This window comes from Marmota flaviventris, chromosome 10, assembly GCF_047511675.1.
Source record: "Marmota flaviventris isolate mMarFla1 chromosome 10, mMarFla1.hap1, whole genome shotgun sequence".
Classification (NCBI taxonomy): domain Eukaryota; kingdom Metazoa; phylum Chordata; class Mammalia; order Rodentia; family Sciuridae; genus Marmota; species Marmota flaviventris.
The window spans coordinates 27,811,974-27,825,896 of NC_092507.1; the positions used below are offsets into that span (position 1 = coordinate 27,811,974).

The window sequence follows — 13,923 nt, forward strand, 5'->3', positions numbered from 1 at the left end:
GACCCATCGGCCTAAAGCTCACTCCTTGTTCAGAGGTGAATGCCAATTCCTCTGCCCATCATTCGGACGCTCCTTGCAGCCCCTGGCCCTCTGGTTTCTCGCCCAGGTGTCTCCTGGCAGCCCTCCGTCTCCCCGTGATGGGCAGAAGTCATGGCGGAACCTTCCGGCCTGGGAGAGGCCCTTGCAAAGGCCCACCCCGTCCAAGGCTTCCAGACACATCCAGGTGGTGCAGCACCTGGAGCTGAGGCTCTTTGGGGAATGCCACAAAGCTGTGACACATTTATTTCCCATCACCTGAGCAAGGAGTAATTTTATTTATTAGCAGAAAATACGGCTCTATTATAGGCATGCAGGGCTCCACGGCTCGGGAAATAATAACACAGAAAATACTTTTAAGAAATCACATTCAGCAGGATAAAAATACCTTCCAGAAGCCTCCTTACCAAACGCAACGTGAGAGATGATGCTGACAACCTCGGCGAAGACGCCTGGCATCAGGTGTGATATCTGACAATGGAATGCTCACTCGTTTTGTCATCTGCTACTGCTCCCTAGCAGACAAGCCGTACAAGGCACCGAAGATTTAAGAACAATTTATGTGGAAGGGTGGGAGGGCGGAGAAAAGGAGAAAATTCTATCCATTAACTTCATCCTCTTCTACCAAGCATCACTCAGGCGACAGTTCCTCCGCGCCTACTGGGTGCCTCCTAAAGATCACAGTCCAGTGGGCGCTGCCAGAGTCTTGGGAGGATAGCTTTTGGAAAAAGAACGCCTGTGTAGCAAGACCCTACAAGGACCACATCACCCCTTCTAGAAAGAGGAGTCAGCATGCAGATGCTGCTGGGCCACCCCAAGCCCGGCTGCTCTCCGTGGTGCTGAACGGAGAGGTTAAGGATGACCCTTTATCTCCCTGCCTCCCAGGGAACTCACCGCACGTGGTGATCCGTTATCTGTGAGTTTTGTAAACACATACGAATGCAACTTGTATTCCCTCTTTTTGTGGAAAAACGTTTCACGGGTGTTTGTCCACACTGGAACAGTCTAGTCTACTTGGTTCTTTAAGATGGCAAATTTAAACCTTCAAAGCAGCGCATATGTACAGGCCTTTGTGTGTCTGTGTAACAGGAAGACAGGTGAGTCTTTCTTAATAGACTGGGGACCAGGGGACCTATGTTTTTGTCTGGTTTTTTTTTTTTTTTGACCACAACTCACCAAGGATCATGGCACCCCTCATTTCCCCTTTTCTGTCCTCCATATCCTGGCCTTTGCTCAGAAAGACTGGAGGGCAGTACGGCGGTGCTTGCCCTGTCTGGGGTGCCTCAGCTGGCATCCGGTTCCTGCGTGGACTCAGGGCATCAAGCACCATGACCTTGCCTGCCTTCTTCCAGCACTAGAAGATTGCCTGGATTCCCCAGGAAGACACCACTCTCTGCTTCTCTTTCAGGAAGCCATGGATTCCATCTCCCTGCTCCAGCCTCCCCCGGCCCTCCGTCCTCATGGACCAGCCATAACTCAGCAAAACCTGAGAGTTCACCCATATTTTATTTACTGATTCAATGTTACGAGACAAGTAAAATAGGCGGCTGTCACCTCTATTAAACTGGGCAGGAAAAATGGCCATGTAGTTCACAGGCTCTTTCTGCTCACGCGGTGTCATCTGATTCCCAGGGAGGGGACCAAGAATGGGGGAGGGCCTGGCCCGGGGAGGGGGGAGAGTCCTGTCCTGACATGTTCAGAAGAGGAAGCTCAGGTCTCCACTGTAAGCCTCCCTCACCCTGGCTCACAGCCACCCTGCACAGGAGCCCAGTCACTCAGGGTTGGGGACCGGCATTCAAGTCCTCACTGTTCCCATTGATCCAAAGGGAAGTTGCTGTACTCATTCATGAGGCTTGGGATAAAGAATAGTTGTTGAGCCCCAACTTGCAAACTTCCATCTGGACACCTCTCACAAGCGCACGCACACACACACACACACACACACACACACACACACGTGTGCACACTCCCCAGAACCGGTGCAGATGACCCATACATTCCCAGAGTTAAATGGCTCAGGTCGATGGTCCACACAGCCTGGATCTCCAGGATGATGGGCAACATCTCCACTTCACGCCAAGGCTGTCGTGTAGACCGGTTGTCAACACATCCTAGCAGGATCTGGTGATGTGACGAAAACAGGAAAAAAGGAGACCTGATCGATGGCGGGCAGCAGGGCAAGTGGCAGAGCGACACTCTGCCTGACAGCTGTCCTGAGTGATCAGCCTATTAAGGATGAGACAGCAGAAGTTTTCTTCCTTGGTTGAGCTCCCAGAGGGAGCAGCAGAGATGCTGAGGGGCACGTGGGAAGGGGAGGTGACATCAGAACAGGCAGGAGGAAGACCGTGATCTCCTCCCTGTTTCTTCTTGACGTAGGCAGCTGTGACTCCCAAGGAGACCCACGTGGTGTGAGCCAGACCGTGGATGTAGAGCCAACCCCAGGCCTGGGAAAGAAGGGTTCATTCCCCCAGACAGCCCAGCTCTGCCCAACAGTCTGGAAGGGAGGGGTCTTGGCAGAAGTTGCCCACCTGGCAAGTCAGGAGGGTGCCACGGACACCATTATCATCCACAGCAGAAGCCCAGGTAGTGGGAAGTTCACAGGATCCTCATTCACAGGACGGAACAAGTGTCGAGCTGAATGACAGGGCACGTTTGCTGAGAACTCAGTATGAGGACAGCTGACCAGGAAGAAGAACGAACGGGGCAGAGGCCCAGAGTGTGAGCGAGCGGCAGAGCCTTCTGCGGCCATGGGTGCTGATTCAGAGAGCAGAGCGTGAGGCAAGGAGGGGCCGTGCTGAGTCCAGGGATGGCGAGCACGCGATCCTGAGGCCCAAGGCAGGAGGGGACCACGGTGCTGTGCAGCTGGCTGAGGGGCAAGACCGAGCATCCAAGACCACTCGATAGATCCACGACGGTGACATGGTCACTTCCTGTCTGATGTGTTTATGACAGAGCTGAAGGAGAGGAGACATGTCTACCCCAAGCCCAGAATGGCACAAAGCGCGCCCAACCAAATGGGGAGCCCCCCAAACTCCCCTGTTCAGAACGTGGTTCCCAGATCCAGCCACACCACTTACCCTCGCTCCCGCAGACCCCAGGAAGGAAGCAATGGGGAGAGAAGAAAGTGCCACTCCTGCCTTCCTTCCAAGGACAGAGCAAGGGGGACAATAGGCTTTAGTCGTCCTGAAATAATGAACAAGAACAACTGCCTAAAGATTCAATGGATAAATGGCAGGTCCTGCCTTTAGGCTCAAAAGATCAACTACCAACAAGAGGATGAGAGAAGTTTCAGATCAGTGGTGATGTCCGTGGAAAAGACCTCATGACCTCAGGAGACCACCAGCTCAGTATAAATCAATAGAATAAAATGGTGACAAAAGGCCTGAAATAATCTGGGGTTGTATAACTAGAGACCAAAGTTGAGATCTGAGGAGGTGATGATCTCATTGGTTTCGATGAATAAGCGGTATCACGGTCAGTTCTCAACACCATGCTGGCGGCACTGGGCATCGTTAGTACAAAAAGATGTCTTCACATTTCTGCAAGGCTACAGGGCAGGCCCATAACCCAACCAGAATAAGGGAGCCGTGTAATCACAAGAGTAAGAATAACAGGTAGTATTTATTGAGTGTCTGCCATTATCCTATTCCAAGCATTCTATCGGCACCAAATCATGCAGTCCTTACACAACCACCCGAGGCAGGTACTGTCATCATTATTATGTTGAGACATTAAATAGTTTGCCCAAGATCATAAGATGGGGGTTGGCGGAGGCAGTCTTCAGCGCCAGGCTGTTGGATTCCAGAGCCTGTGAGCTTACCCACAAGGCTAGGTTGCTAAAATGTTCTGAGGTCGTCCTTTCTACCAGACAGGTTCATGCCCACAGTGACCCCATGAGTGAAGTCTGCCATTGTCCCCATTTTTCAGGTGAGAAAAATCTAGGCTTAGAGAAGTTCAGTGATGTATCCAAACATACACAGCCAGGAGGGAAAGAGTAAGAGTCCAAGCCTAGGCAGGTGGATCCTGGAACCTGCAATCTCAACACCCAAGTTATAATGTCTTCTTGGAACAGCAGGTGACAGACTCCAGCTTTTTTAAGGGAAAGTCCACCACCAAAATGGGGATGGGTCAGCACGTTTACTATAAAGAAGGAGCAGGGCCTCACAGGGGTGAGCTTCCTGTCACAGGTAGGTACCTGCCTCTGTAGCCTCCACTGACCTGAGTGATGGTACCATCTGAGAAACCCATTTAAAATGCAAATTCTTAGGCCTCACTCCAGACCCACGGGATCACAAGCCCTAGGGATGGGTTCTAGCAATCTCCGTTGGAAAGAGCCCTCCAGGTGATTCTGATGCATCTAATGTTGGAGATCCAGAGGCCTAGAATGACCCCTGGGGTTCTTTGCAGCCTGGATGCTGTGATTCTTCGCCATAGACAGGAAATGTGATGCCTGGAGCCCTGGGAAGTCCTTGGCTCCCCGCTCCTGCTTTTCCGCCCAATTGGGCAGCTTTTTGGAATAGCATATTTCAGTTCTGCAAAGCAGATGCAGGAAGGCTTTGCAGACATCTCCCTCGTTCCCATATTTAAAGAGCCCTGCAGTTGTTCAGAGAACTCTATAAACCCCCTTCTATCAGCAGCCTGTCTGCATCAGTCCTTTTAATAGTGCAAGACTTAATTGTCTCCTATGGATTGGAACTCTCTCCATACAAACCACAATCTCAGCTCCTCCTCGCTCCTTTTCCCCCCCTCTGCCTTCTTTAACCACCATCCAGCGTGGCACCAAAGGGTCTGGAGTGGAAACCCGCCACTCCTCCCAGATCTCATTCCATCTCATTATCTCCGAACTGTCTGATCACCATGGGGACTCTCTCCTCCCCAGTTTTTGCCCAGGGCCTCATTACCCGGTGTCTCCCAGGAGAGCCCGCAATGTCTGTTCCCTGGAGCCCAGCCTCCAGCCGCAGACCCTCTCAGGTCACGGGGCTGGCCTGCCCAGGAAACCAGACAGAACTCCAGATCCAGGAAGGGCTGGTCAGTCAGGATTCCCCAGACCAACCCCTCAAGAGCAGCCCATTGCCAGGGTCTTCCCAGCTCTGAACACTTGTAACGTGCATTTCAGGGAAAACACTGCAAATGCGGGAATGAACCAGCCCCCCCCCACCACCACCACCACCACCCTGGCTTCAGGTGTGTGGCCCGGGAGCATCCTAGGAAGGGCGCCTCTCCCGTTCCAATGTCTGGCACAGCTGCTGAATCCACCCATTCTGCTCCTGGGCACATGGGTATGTGAGCCATGAGCCAATGCCACCCAGTGAGCTGCACGGAGTCCCGGGCGCCAGGGCTGGCACAAAGCAGAGAGCACATGAGATGCAGATGCCTGGGGCACGGAGTCTGCAGGCAGAGACGCAGCCTCCACCTTGGGGAGCTCTGCTTTTTCTCCTAACATGTATTAAACGTCAGGTTCTGTACAAAGAGCTGTCTGTACTTGAGCTCCTTTAATCCTCGTGATAGCTCTAGGAACAGACGATAGACACTCTAAGGTTTAACCAAACAAAAATTTTTGCAGGTCAAAAACAGCAGAGTATGATTCCACCCAACACTGAGACTCATATCTCACAGAGGAAAGGAAGGCTCAGAGGCAAGTGACTGGCCCAAGGTCACACCGCAGATGCATGTGACTCACACCAAGGCAGACCCCACTGCATTTCGTCACACCCAAGGCCGTTACACGGAGGTGCCCAGAAAGAAACAAAAATCTCATGTGCACTCAGACATGACAAGAGAGATGCCTTCCAATTTCTATGTAAAGACACAAAGGGGAAAAAAAGTCCCTCTTAGAACCCATGATGTATATTGTTTGACTTTTCTGCCTCTTGGTAGAGGTGGGGAGCCACGGCACCCTTGGGCAGCACCCTGTCTAAACGTGGCGTGCTGCATAAAGGTACCACGCAAGCCCTGACCCACCCCCGGCCTAACCACAGCCACCTCGAAGGCATAGCACAAAGGCTTAAAGGTCAAGGAGGCAAGGGGAGGGACCTGGGACACCATGGGCTCTGTGGATGGTGGCTGTGGAATGTGGAGAAAGGGAAAGAAAAGCAAAATCAGAATGATTTGTTGTCCTCGGATCCGGTCCTGCGGCCCTCATCCAGTCTCATCTCCTCAAACCTCTCCCGGCTAGAACTCGGTCTCTGGGGCCCGGCAGAGCAGAAGGAAGCTCGCTCGACTCCTAGCGCAGAAGCAGAGCTGAGCAGGGCCAGGACGTAAGGAGGTGCACAGGGTCACCACCATATAAGAGTCTCCTAAAATCCTGCCCATGCTCCAGGATCAAGAAGAAATGCTTATCTTGGCACCACGTTTAGGCTTCTTTGAAAAGGCATCAGATCTGTGTGGCCCCAGGAGACAGGTGGTACTGCTCCCATTTTACCACCAGGGAAATGAGGGTCCTAGAACAAGACGGGTCCCTCTGATCATGCCAATCCCAAATCTGTTCCCACTGTAGGGACTGAGCAGTTCAGTCTCTCCACCTGCGGAACAGCTCTGACCCTGGCTGCCACCATCTACCCCAGGTTCCCCTTGTCTCCTGGGAGAAGGGGACAGAGAAGGGCTTTTGCTCTTGCAGAGGTGGCCTGGGTAAGGGTGAATTGGGCAGGCTGCTGCACCGAGGTCCCCTTACTGAATGAACCATGGTACCTGTGGGACAATGACAGGGTCCAGGCCCAGTGTCAGCAGGCCTCAGGCCTCACCCTCACACACTTCCCACCAGCCTCAATCCCTGGCCAGGCAGGCTCAGTTTAGAAGGTACGATGTCACTCTTTCTTAAAAATAGAATGACCAGCCGGGTGCAGTGGCCCACACCTGTAATCCCAGTGACCTGGGAGGCCAGGCAAGAGGATCCCAAGTTCAAAGCCAGCCTCGGCAACTTAGCAAGGCCCTAAGCAACCTAGAGAATGGCTCAAAAAATAAAAGGGCTGGGAATGTGGCTCAGTGGTTAAGCACCCTTGGGTTCAATCCTTGGCACCAAACAAACAAACAAACAAAAGACAGAATGACCATAAAACTGATCAGCCTAGAAAGGGTGCTGGAGAGGAGAGGGGACCCCTCAGGGCAGGAAAGTAAAGGTGAGGGAGGGAGGGAGGGAGGGAAGAACAAAGGAAACCCACTCGCCAGCCCCCTTCTTTCGCCAGGTCATGGATGAATGATAAGGATGAAGGGCGGGGGAGCCACAAACACAGCCCTTGGGTTTCAGAGCTTTGACAAAGCCTATGAGGACAGCCTGGAAGCTCCCAGGGACCTCAGAGCAGAGGGATTTCTGTGGGTGGACTGGCCCCATGCAAGGGAGAATCCAGCCTTTATTTAGGTCTTGGATTAAATTTAGGACTTCTGGGCAGAGTCCAGAAGCCAGGCCCAGGTAGCGGGCAGGAAGTGTGTGTGTGTGTGTGTGTGTGTGTGTGTGTGTGTGAGAGAGAGAGAGAGAGAGAGAGAGAGAGAGAGAGAGAGAGCAGGAAGGGTGGGAACACCATCTGTGCCTTTCCCCTGGAGGAAATAAACCTGCCCCGTGGCCAGCCTGACCCTGTAAGTTGGCATTCACGGGGTTAAACGTGACGGCGCCCGGCCCAGACCAGGCCCAACAACCTGAACTGTGGGAACAGGCGAGCTGCCCTTAGCCCCTTTATAAATTGTTGCTTTCTGACTTCAGACTACAGAGCCACTAGGCTAACAGCACCAGATCTGGAGTCAAGCAGACCACATGGTTCTCCTGCTTCCGCCACTTATGAGCCGTGTGATCTTGGACGAGTCAGTTTCCTCATCTGCAAGAAGCAGATTAGCAGTTAGGAAGACTCCTAAGATGTTGAGAAAAATGCTGCATTTCCTGGGCACTAACTCTTCACCCCCACTACTAGTCACTGTTTGAAAAGCACTAAGCACACACGGTGCCAGACAGCTAATAAACGCTCAATAAACTGGGGCCACGGTTCTGTTGTTGTTTCATTATTTGGATTTTGCTCCCGACCCAGGTGGGGCCCCGGGCAGGAGATTCGAAGGCCCTGCGAGCACAGGAACACTGCCCTCTGCTGCTGCTGCTGAGGAATCAGCACCTGGCACAAGAGGGAGGACAGGAAACAAGCCCAAGGTCCAGGTGCCAGTCCCAGGGGCATCAGCTGTGTTTCCACACTGGGACCAGGACTTCAGCACATCCACCCCAGAGCTCTGGCCCCACCACGTCAGCCTGGAGAGGACAGGGCAGGGCCTGCTGGGTGCTAGCCCCAGGGAAGGGCCCTGCTCCTAGAGCATTAATCCTCCACGTTGCCAGGCAGGGCCTGAGGGATTCCTGGGTCCTCTGTGCTGCCCAGCAGAGAAAAAGCACCAGCTCTCAGTTCCCTCTGAAGGGTCCTGATGGAGCAGGGCAGGGATGCGGCCACAGCTGCAGGAGGAAGAGGCAAGGGCAGCTGACTGTGACAGGATGGAGGAGGCCTGGCCTCAGAGGGTCAGAGACACAGTCCCAGATGCCGATCACCCACAGATCTCCCCCAAAAGACCGTCCAATCTGCCTGCAGCCTCCCCTGCAGGAGACGTGCACCTCTCAGGAGAGCAGGAGTTGTTCGCCCGCCCACAAGAGTATCTGTGCCCCCTCCCAGAGGAAAGGGGCTCTGTGTCCAAGGACTGGGACACAGACTGGCTGTGGGAATGTGGGGACTAAGAAGGAGGCCCACAGGCCCTATGCAGGATCCTAAAAGCATTCCTGGAGGGTGAGGAATGCAGAGCAGCCCCTCCTAGCCCTTTCCACACAGCACAGCAGGCTGGACTTCGCACCCAGCTCATCACAGCCAGCTGCAAGGATACAGGTGACCTTGGAAAAGCTGAGTCTGGTCAGGGTGCCTGGCTCACCCTGTATAAAGCACCTCTAGAAACCCCAGGTCATCCTGACGTCAAAAGGCGGTTTCGCGCAATGCCAGGGCAGCAGCAAGAGGAAATTAACCTCCAGCTGAAGGAGGCGGCCAGCCGGCTGACAGGAGCAGCTGGGCTGCAAAGTGGAGGCAGAAATTCCTCAAGTTAATGCTTCCGAAGGCCCCTCGGGCCACTCCCAGGTCTTGTCTGAAGCTATTTACTTCCAGGGGGGAAAACCCTATTGATCTTCATTCAGCGGCTGTCTGCTCCCACACGGCCGCGATGTTTCAGCGTATCACTAGTCACCAAGAAATTTCTCATTGTTTTACATGCAGTGGCTCCCAAACTCAAGAGGCAAACGCTCGGGATGATCTGAGTGCACCGATCAGAGGAGTTGCAGACGGGGTTAGTTTGAGAACTCTGAAGGAGGGGACCTTACTCCCCTGGGACCACCTGCTGTTGTCTGCACATTCAGGAAGCTCAGGACCATGCAGTTACCTCTACTCTGTAGATGCTCTGAGAGCCCAGAGCTGGGCCAGCCCTTCCTCCCCTACCCCACCCCACCCCCATACACATACACCTGCTTTATGTCTCTGCAGTCATTTGGCTTTGAACTTCCCCACTGGCTGGCTGGAGATCACGGCCATCCATCCAAGTTCCTCCTCACACAGAAGGCTGGCCAGGCTTCCCCAGCTGCTGCCATCATTGCCTGGTCCCCTCTGCAAATTCTAGGCTGACCCTCAATCCTACAGTACATCTGTAATCTTAGGGGAGATCTAACCATGAAACCTACAACGACAGAGTTCCCACCAGCCTGTGCTCAAGGGAACTCGGAACCCATAGAATATGCCAACCATGAAGGCCAACCAAATTGTTTAGATGGGGAAACTGAGGATCAAGGTGGGAAGGAAGGTGTGATTTGAGCAAAGTGGTCCAACAAACCAGCAGCAGACAGAGCCGACAATCCAGGGCTCCTGCCTCCAAGCCCAGTGCCCCCTCCACTTTAGCTTCTAGGTCATGAAACCTGGAAATCCAGGTCCCCACAGGAGGTCAGTGAAAGCCCATTCGGCTGAAAGGACCCTGAATTAAACCGCTTTCTATAAGTTAAGACCAGGATTCATCCAAACAATAATAACGATGATAATAATAATAAAATGCTGAACAATTTGCTTTGCAAACCTTCAATGAGCAACACTTGGTAATCACACACAGAATACATCTTCCACATATTCATATAAAATAATCAATGATCATTTTTTCCGCAGACTACAATCCAATTACTCTCTCTCCCTCGCTCTCTCCCTCACTCTCCTTTGTTACTTGCAAACCATCCAAGCAATCAATGCCTTGACCTCTCCCTCTGATAGACACAATTACAAAAAGACAGAGCAATGCAATTCATCTATTCAAGACGGATTGTTTGAACACTCTGTCACACTGCTGAGCCATCCATCTCCTTGTCTAAGAGGAAATTTCAGACCCCAAAAGAGGCACAAAGAGAGGGGGCGGGTACAGTGCGCCCCAGCCCAGAGAGCCCATCTTGCACCTGCAGGTAAACCCTCTCTGGGCCGGTGCTCAGCGACGCCTGGCTGCTGGAGAAGGATTCAGCTCCAAGCTCAGCCAGTGCCTGCACCAGGCTTGGGAACCAGAAGCACCCAGCAAGCTCCAGAGCCCAATATCCGGGACCTCAATCCCTGCAGCCCAGCCAAAGCCCTCAGATCCCAGGGGTGGGAGGAATGGGAAAACGGAGATGGCACTGGCCCAGCCAAGGCGGTGTGTTTGGGTTTCAGCATGAAAAATTTCCTCTCTCTCTCTCTCTCTCTCTCTCCCTGCACCACATCCACTGTAGCTTTCTGGCTCCAGCTGGGGTTCAAGCACAAGCTCAGAAGGTCAGAAGCCCAGCCCCTAGTCTGCTCCAGAGAAGCCCAGAGGCCTCAGAGCCTTCCCATCCTCCACCAGAGCTGGCTCAGCTCCAGTGGTCACGTTTGGCAACCGCACAGCACCCCGGTCCCTGGGCTGGGAATCAAATGGGGCAGGGCTCTTGGATATAAATGGCCTGGGCCGACACGCTAATTAATCCTGGGGCTTAATACGAAGAAGATTAGAGGAGAGGAGGGCTCTGCCATCCTCTAATTGCATTATTACATGCTGAACCCAAGAAAGGGCGGGCAGGTTTAAAGATGGGCTTCTCATGGTGGCAAGGAACCCCCAGACCTATTCAATTTCACAGTAAGAAGGGGCAAGGCAGGGCACATCATTCTGCCCCCATTGGGCTGCCCTCACCTGCTTCTGTCTCTCTAGGTCTCCAAAGACTTTCATCCCTGAGGGTGGGCTGCAAGTACATCTATCCCACCCCAGTAGAGGGAAGAGTGGGACCATGGAAGAGGGTCCTGCAAACCATGGGATGGATATATCGCATCCTCAGGGGCTCCCCTTTTTTCTCCCAAGGATACCCTATCATGAAGGACCCTCAAAAAAATAGAGGGATGCCTTCTTCTGGTCCATAGTTAATGGGCTGCCTGCCCCTGGAATGGTGATGACTTGGGTGCTGGGCAGGCAAAAGTATGGAGACAGAAGACATTCGACTTGCCAGGAGCAACCTGGACCGCAAAGGGTTAAGCCTGACCATGAGGGCTGTCCCCAGAGTCCCCAACGGTGCCTGGCCTTCTCTGCCTCTCTGGGTGTCTGCCTGCCAGGGTCCCAAGCAAGGAGTGAAAGACAGCTTGGGCAGAGCTGAGGCACTGTGCTCTACCCGCATCCAGATGTTCAAAGGGTCTAGCTCATGGGAGACCGCCAGGGAGGAGAAAGATCCTCTGAGGTTTTTGACCTCCTACTAGGAAAACCTCAAGTACGGAAACCAAGCCCGACATTGGTTCCCTGCATCCCCTTCGCGCGGCTGACAGCCCAAAGTCGGTGCCTGGAGAAACGCCACAGAGGAGGAAGGTGGCCTTGGCTGGACAGAGTTCTGCCCACCTTGTGCCAGACGCTGGCGGTGGCTCCTCGGGAACCCAGGCGGCCCAGGTTTCCAGCCTGGCGGCCCTGAGCCCAGGGTGACGAGGCTCCCCGGTGGCACGACCGGGCCCAGTCCTGCGGGTCGGCTGGCCTGGGACACGCACGGCCCCACCGCACAGCCCAGAGCGCTGCCCGCAGGGTGCCTGGGGCGGCCACAACAAAGTTAAAGCCCGAGCAAGAGTCTCTGGTGAAAAGAGACGCGGAGAAGCCCAAGCCCCAGAAAGCCGCGCGCAGACCCGCCAGCCGCCGCCAGCTGCGGAGGGATTTCGGCTAACTTTAACAACCACTCGCAGCCCTCGCTCGCCTTCCCGGTTGCGCTGGGCGGCCTCCGTCGCTCCCTTCCCCCCACCTTCGTTGCCCCCGGCAGAAAAAGGCCTGGGTCTCCAGGGACAGCCCGGAGTGTCTGGCGGGAGACTGCTCCTCCCTGCCCCACGCCACAGCGCTGAACAGGGGCCACCGAAGCCGAGGGCGGCCACTGGGCGAGGAAACCCGTTTCCCTCGTCATGCGAATCCGTACCCTGCGCCCCTGCCGCGGCTGCTCGAGCTGTGCCCGAGGTGGGGGCGAGGGGCCCGCGGGGAGCGGCAAGGGGAGAGGAGAGAAGTTGGCGCCTTCCCCAGGGCTCCTACTACCCGGAGAAGCCGAGTCCCAGAACTCGGTCTGCGGCCAGTCATGCTGCCAGTCGCCGCAAAATTCGCCCGGGTCTCGGGCTGGGACTGGAACCGTTCGCCACACTCCACCAGGTCTGACCTCCCAGGAGCGCGCCAAGGGCCCCTCGCCCGCCGAGGCCCGGCTGCCTCCTCCCAAATAAGTAAGGCCCGTGGCCCTGGCTTTGGAACTTTGTCCTCACCATGACGAGCTCCTGGTGGTTACCCGGTCCCGCCAGCCCGGAGAGAGGTTGGGAAAATCTCTAGAGATCACGTTCAGAGGCCCCCGTTCCCGCCCCCGCCCGGGCGCACAGAGACCCCCGGCTCCAGGGAGCCCTTACCGATCCGGATGACGTGGGGCATCCCGCGCGAGTCTGGGATCCAGAAGGCGCACACGAGGAGCCCGGCCCAGTATTCCCAAACCAGACTCCGGAGGCGCCGCCAGGGAGCGGTCATCGTTGGGCGCCGCCGAGCGTGCCCGGGGCGCGGCCGTGGCGGGCTCCCTGGGGCGGCAGCTCTAGGCGCGGGCGCGCAGCAGCCCCCGAGGCGCCGCCTGGCCCAGCCGCCCGGCTCCCGAGTGCCGCTGCGAGTGGGGGGCGCCCCGCGGCGCTGCGCACATCTTACTGGGGGGCCGCCCCGCCGGCGCCCGCCCCGCCTGGCTACCGCCCACGGGCTGCCCGCGAGCGAGGCTCCTGGGCTCCGCCCGGGCTCTGCTCGGACTCGGCTCCGGCTCTGGCTCGCGTCGGCTCGGCTCCCGCGCGGGCTCCCACCTGCCCCGGCTGCCGGGCGCTGGCGGGCGGGATGCACGCGTCTCGGGCCGCTCCTCCTCCAGCCGCCGCCGATGCTATCGCCCGGGCTCGCACAAAGCCCCGGAGTGGAGTTGCACGCGCGCACACACTCCCTCCCAGCCCCCTCCCCCGCGCCCTGCCTCCCGCCTCCCGCGCCGCCCGCCGCCCGCGCTCCCTCCGCGCACTCCCCCGCGCACACACTTCACATTCACACTCGCCGAGGCACACACTCGCGCGCTCACACCTGCGGAGGGGGCGGGGAACGGGACCCTGGACCCGGTTTGGGGGGCCGCCGGGAGGACGAGGACTCTCCTCGCTTCCCAGACGTCCCCATCCGCCCTACCGCCCCCAGTCCCTTCAACTGCGAGGGCACAGAGCCCGGGAGCCAGGCGTGGAGCGCGAAAGCTGGCACCACGAGCTGGGAGACGGCGGCAGCCCAGCGGCCCGACCAGCTGGAGGAGACGCGCCCGCCGGGAGCAGCGAGACCGGGAGCCCGCCGTCTGCGGAGTCTCGCCTTTCAGCTCCCACGCGGCCCGCGCTGGCTGGACGGCGGTGGCCA

General features: G+C 56.2%; 1 protein-coding gene across 2 annotated transcripts in view; it reads right to left on the reverse strand.

Moving 5' to 3' along the window:
* Grik3 (glutamate ionotropic receptor kainate type subunit 3) overlaps positions 1-13,032 on the reverse strand; it is a 207,859-nt gene extending 194,827 nt beyond the window's left edge. For both annotated transcript variants that reach the window (XM_027937396.2, XM_071617686.1), the window contains exon 1: positions 12,918-13,032. In XM_027937396.2, the coding sequence (XP_027793197.1) occupies positions 12,918-13,032 (115 nt within the window). The remainder of the gene's footprint in view (positions 1-12,917) is intronic.
* Between the last annotated feature and the right edge of the window lie 891 nt (positions 13,033-13,923).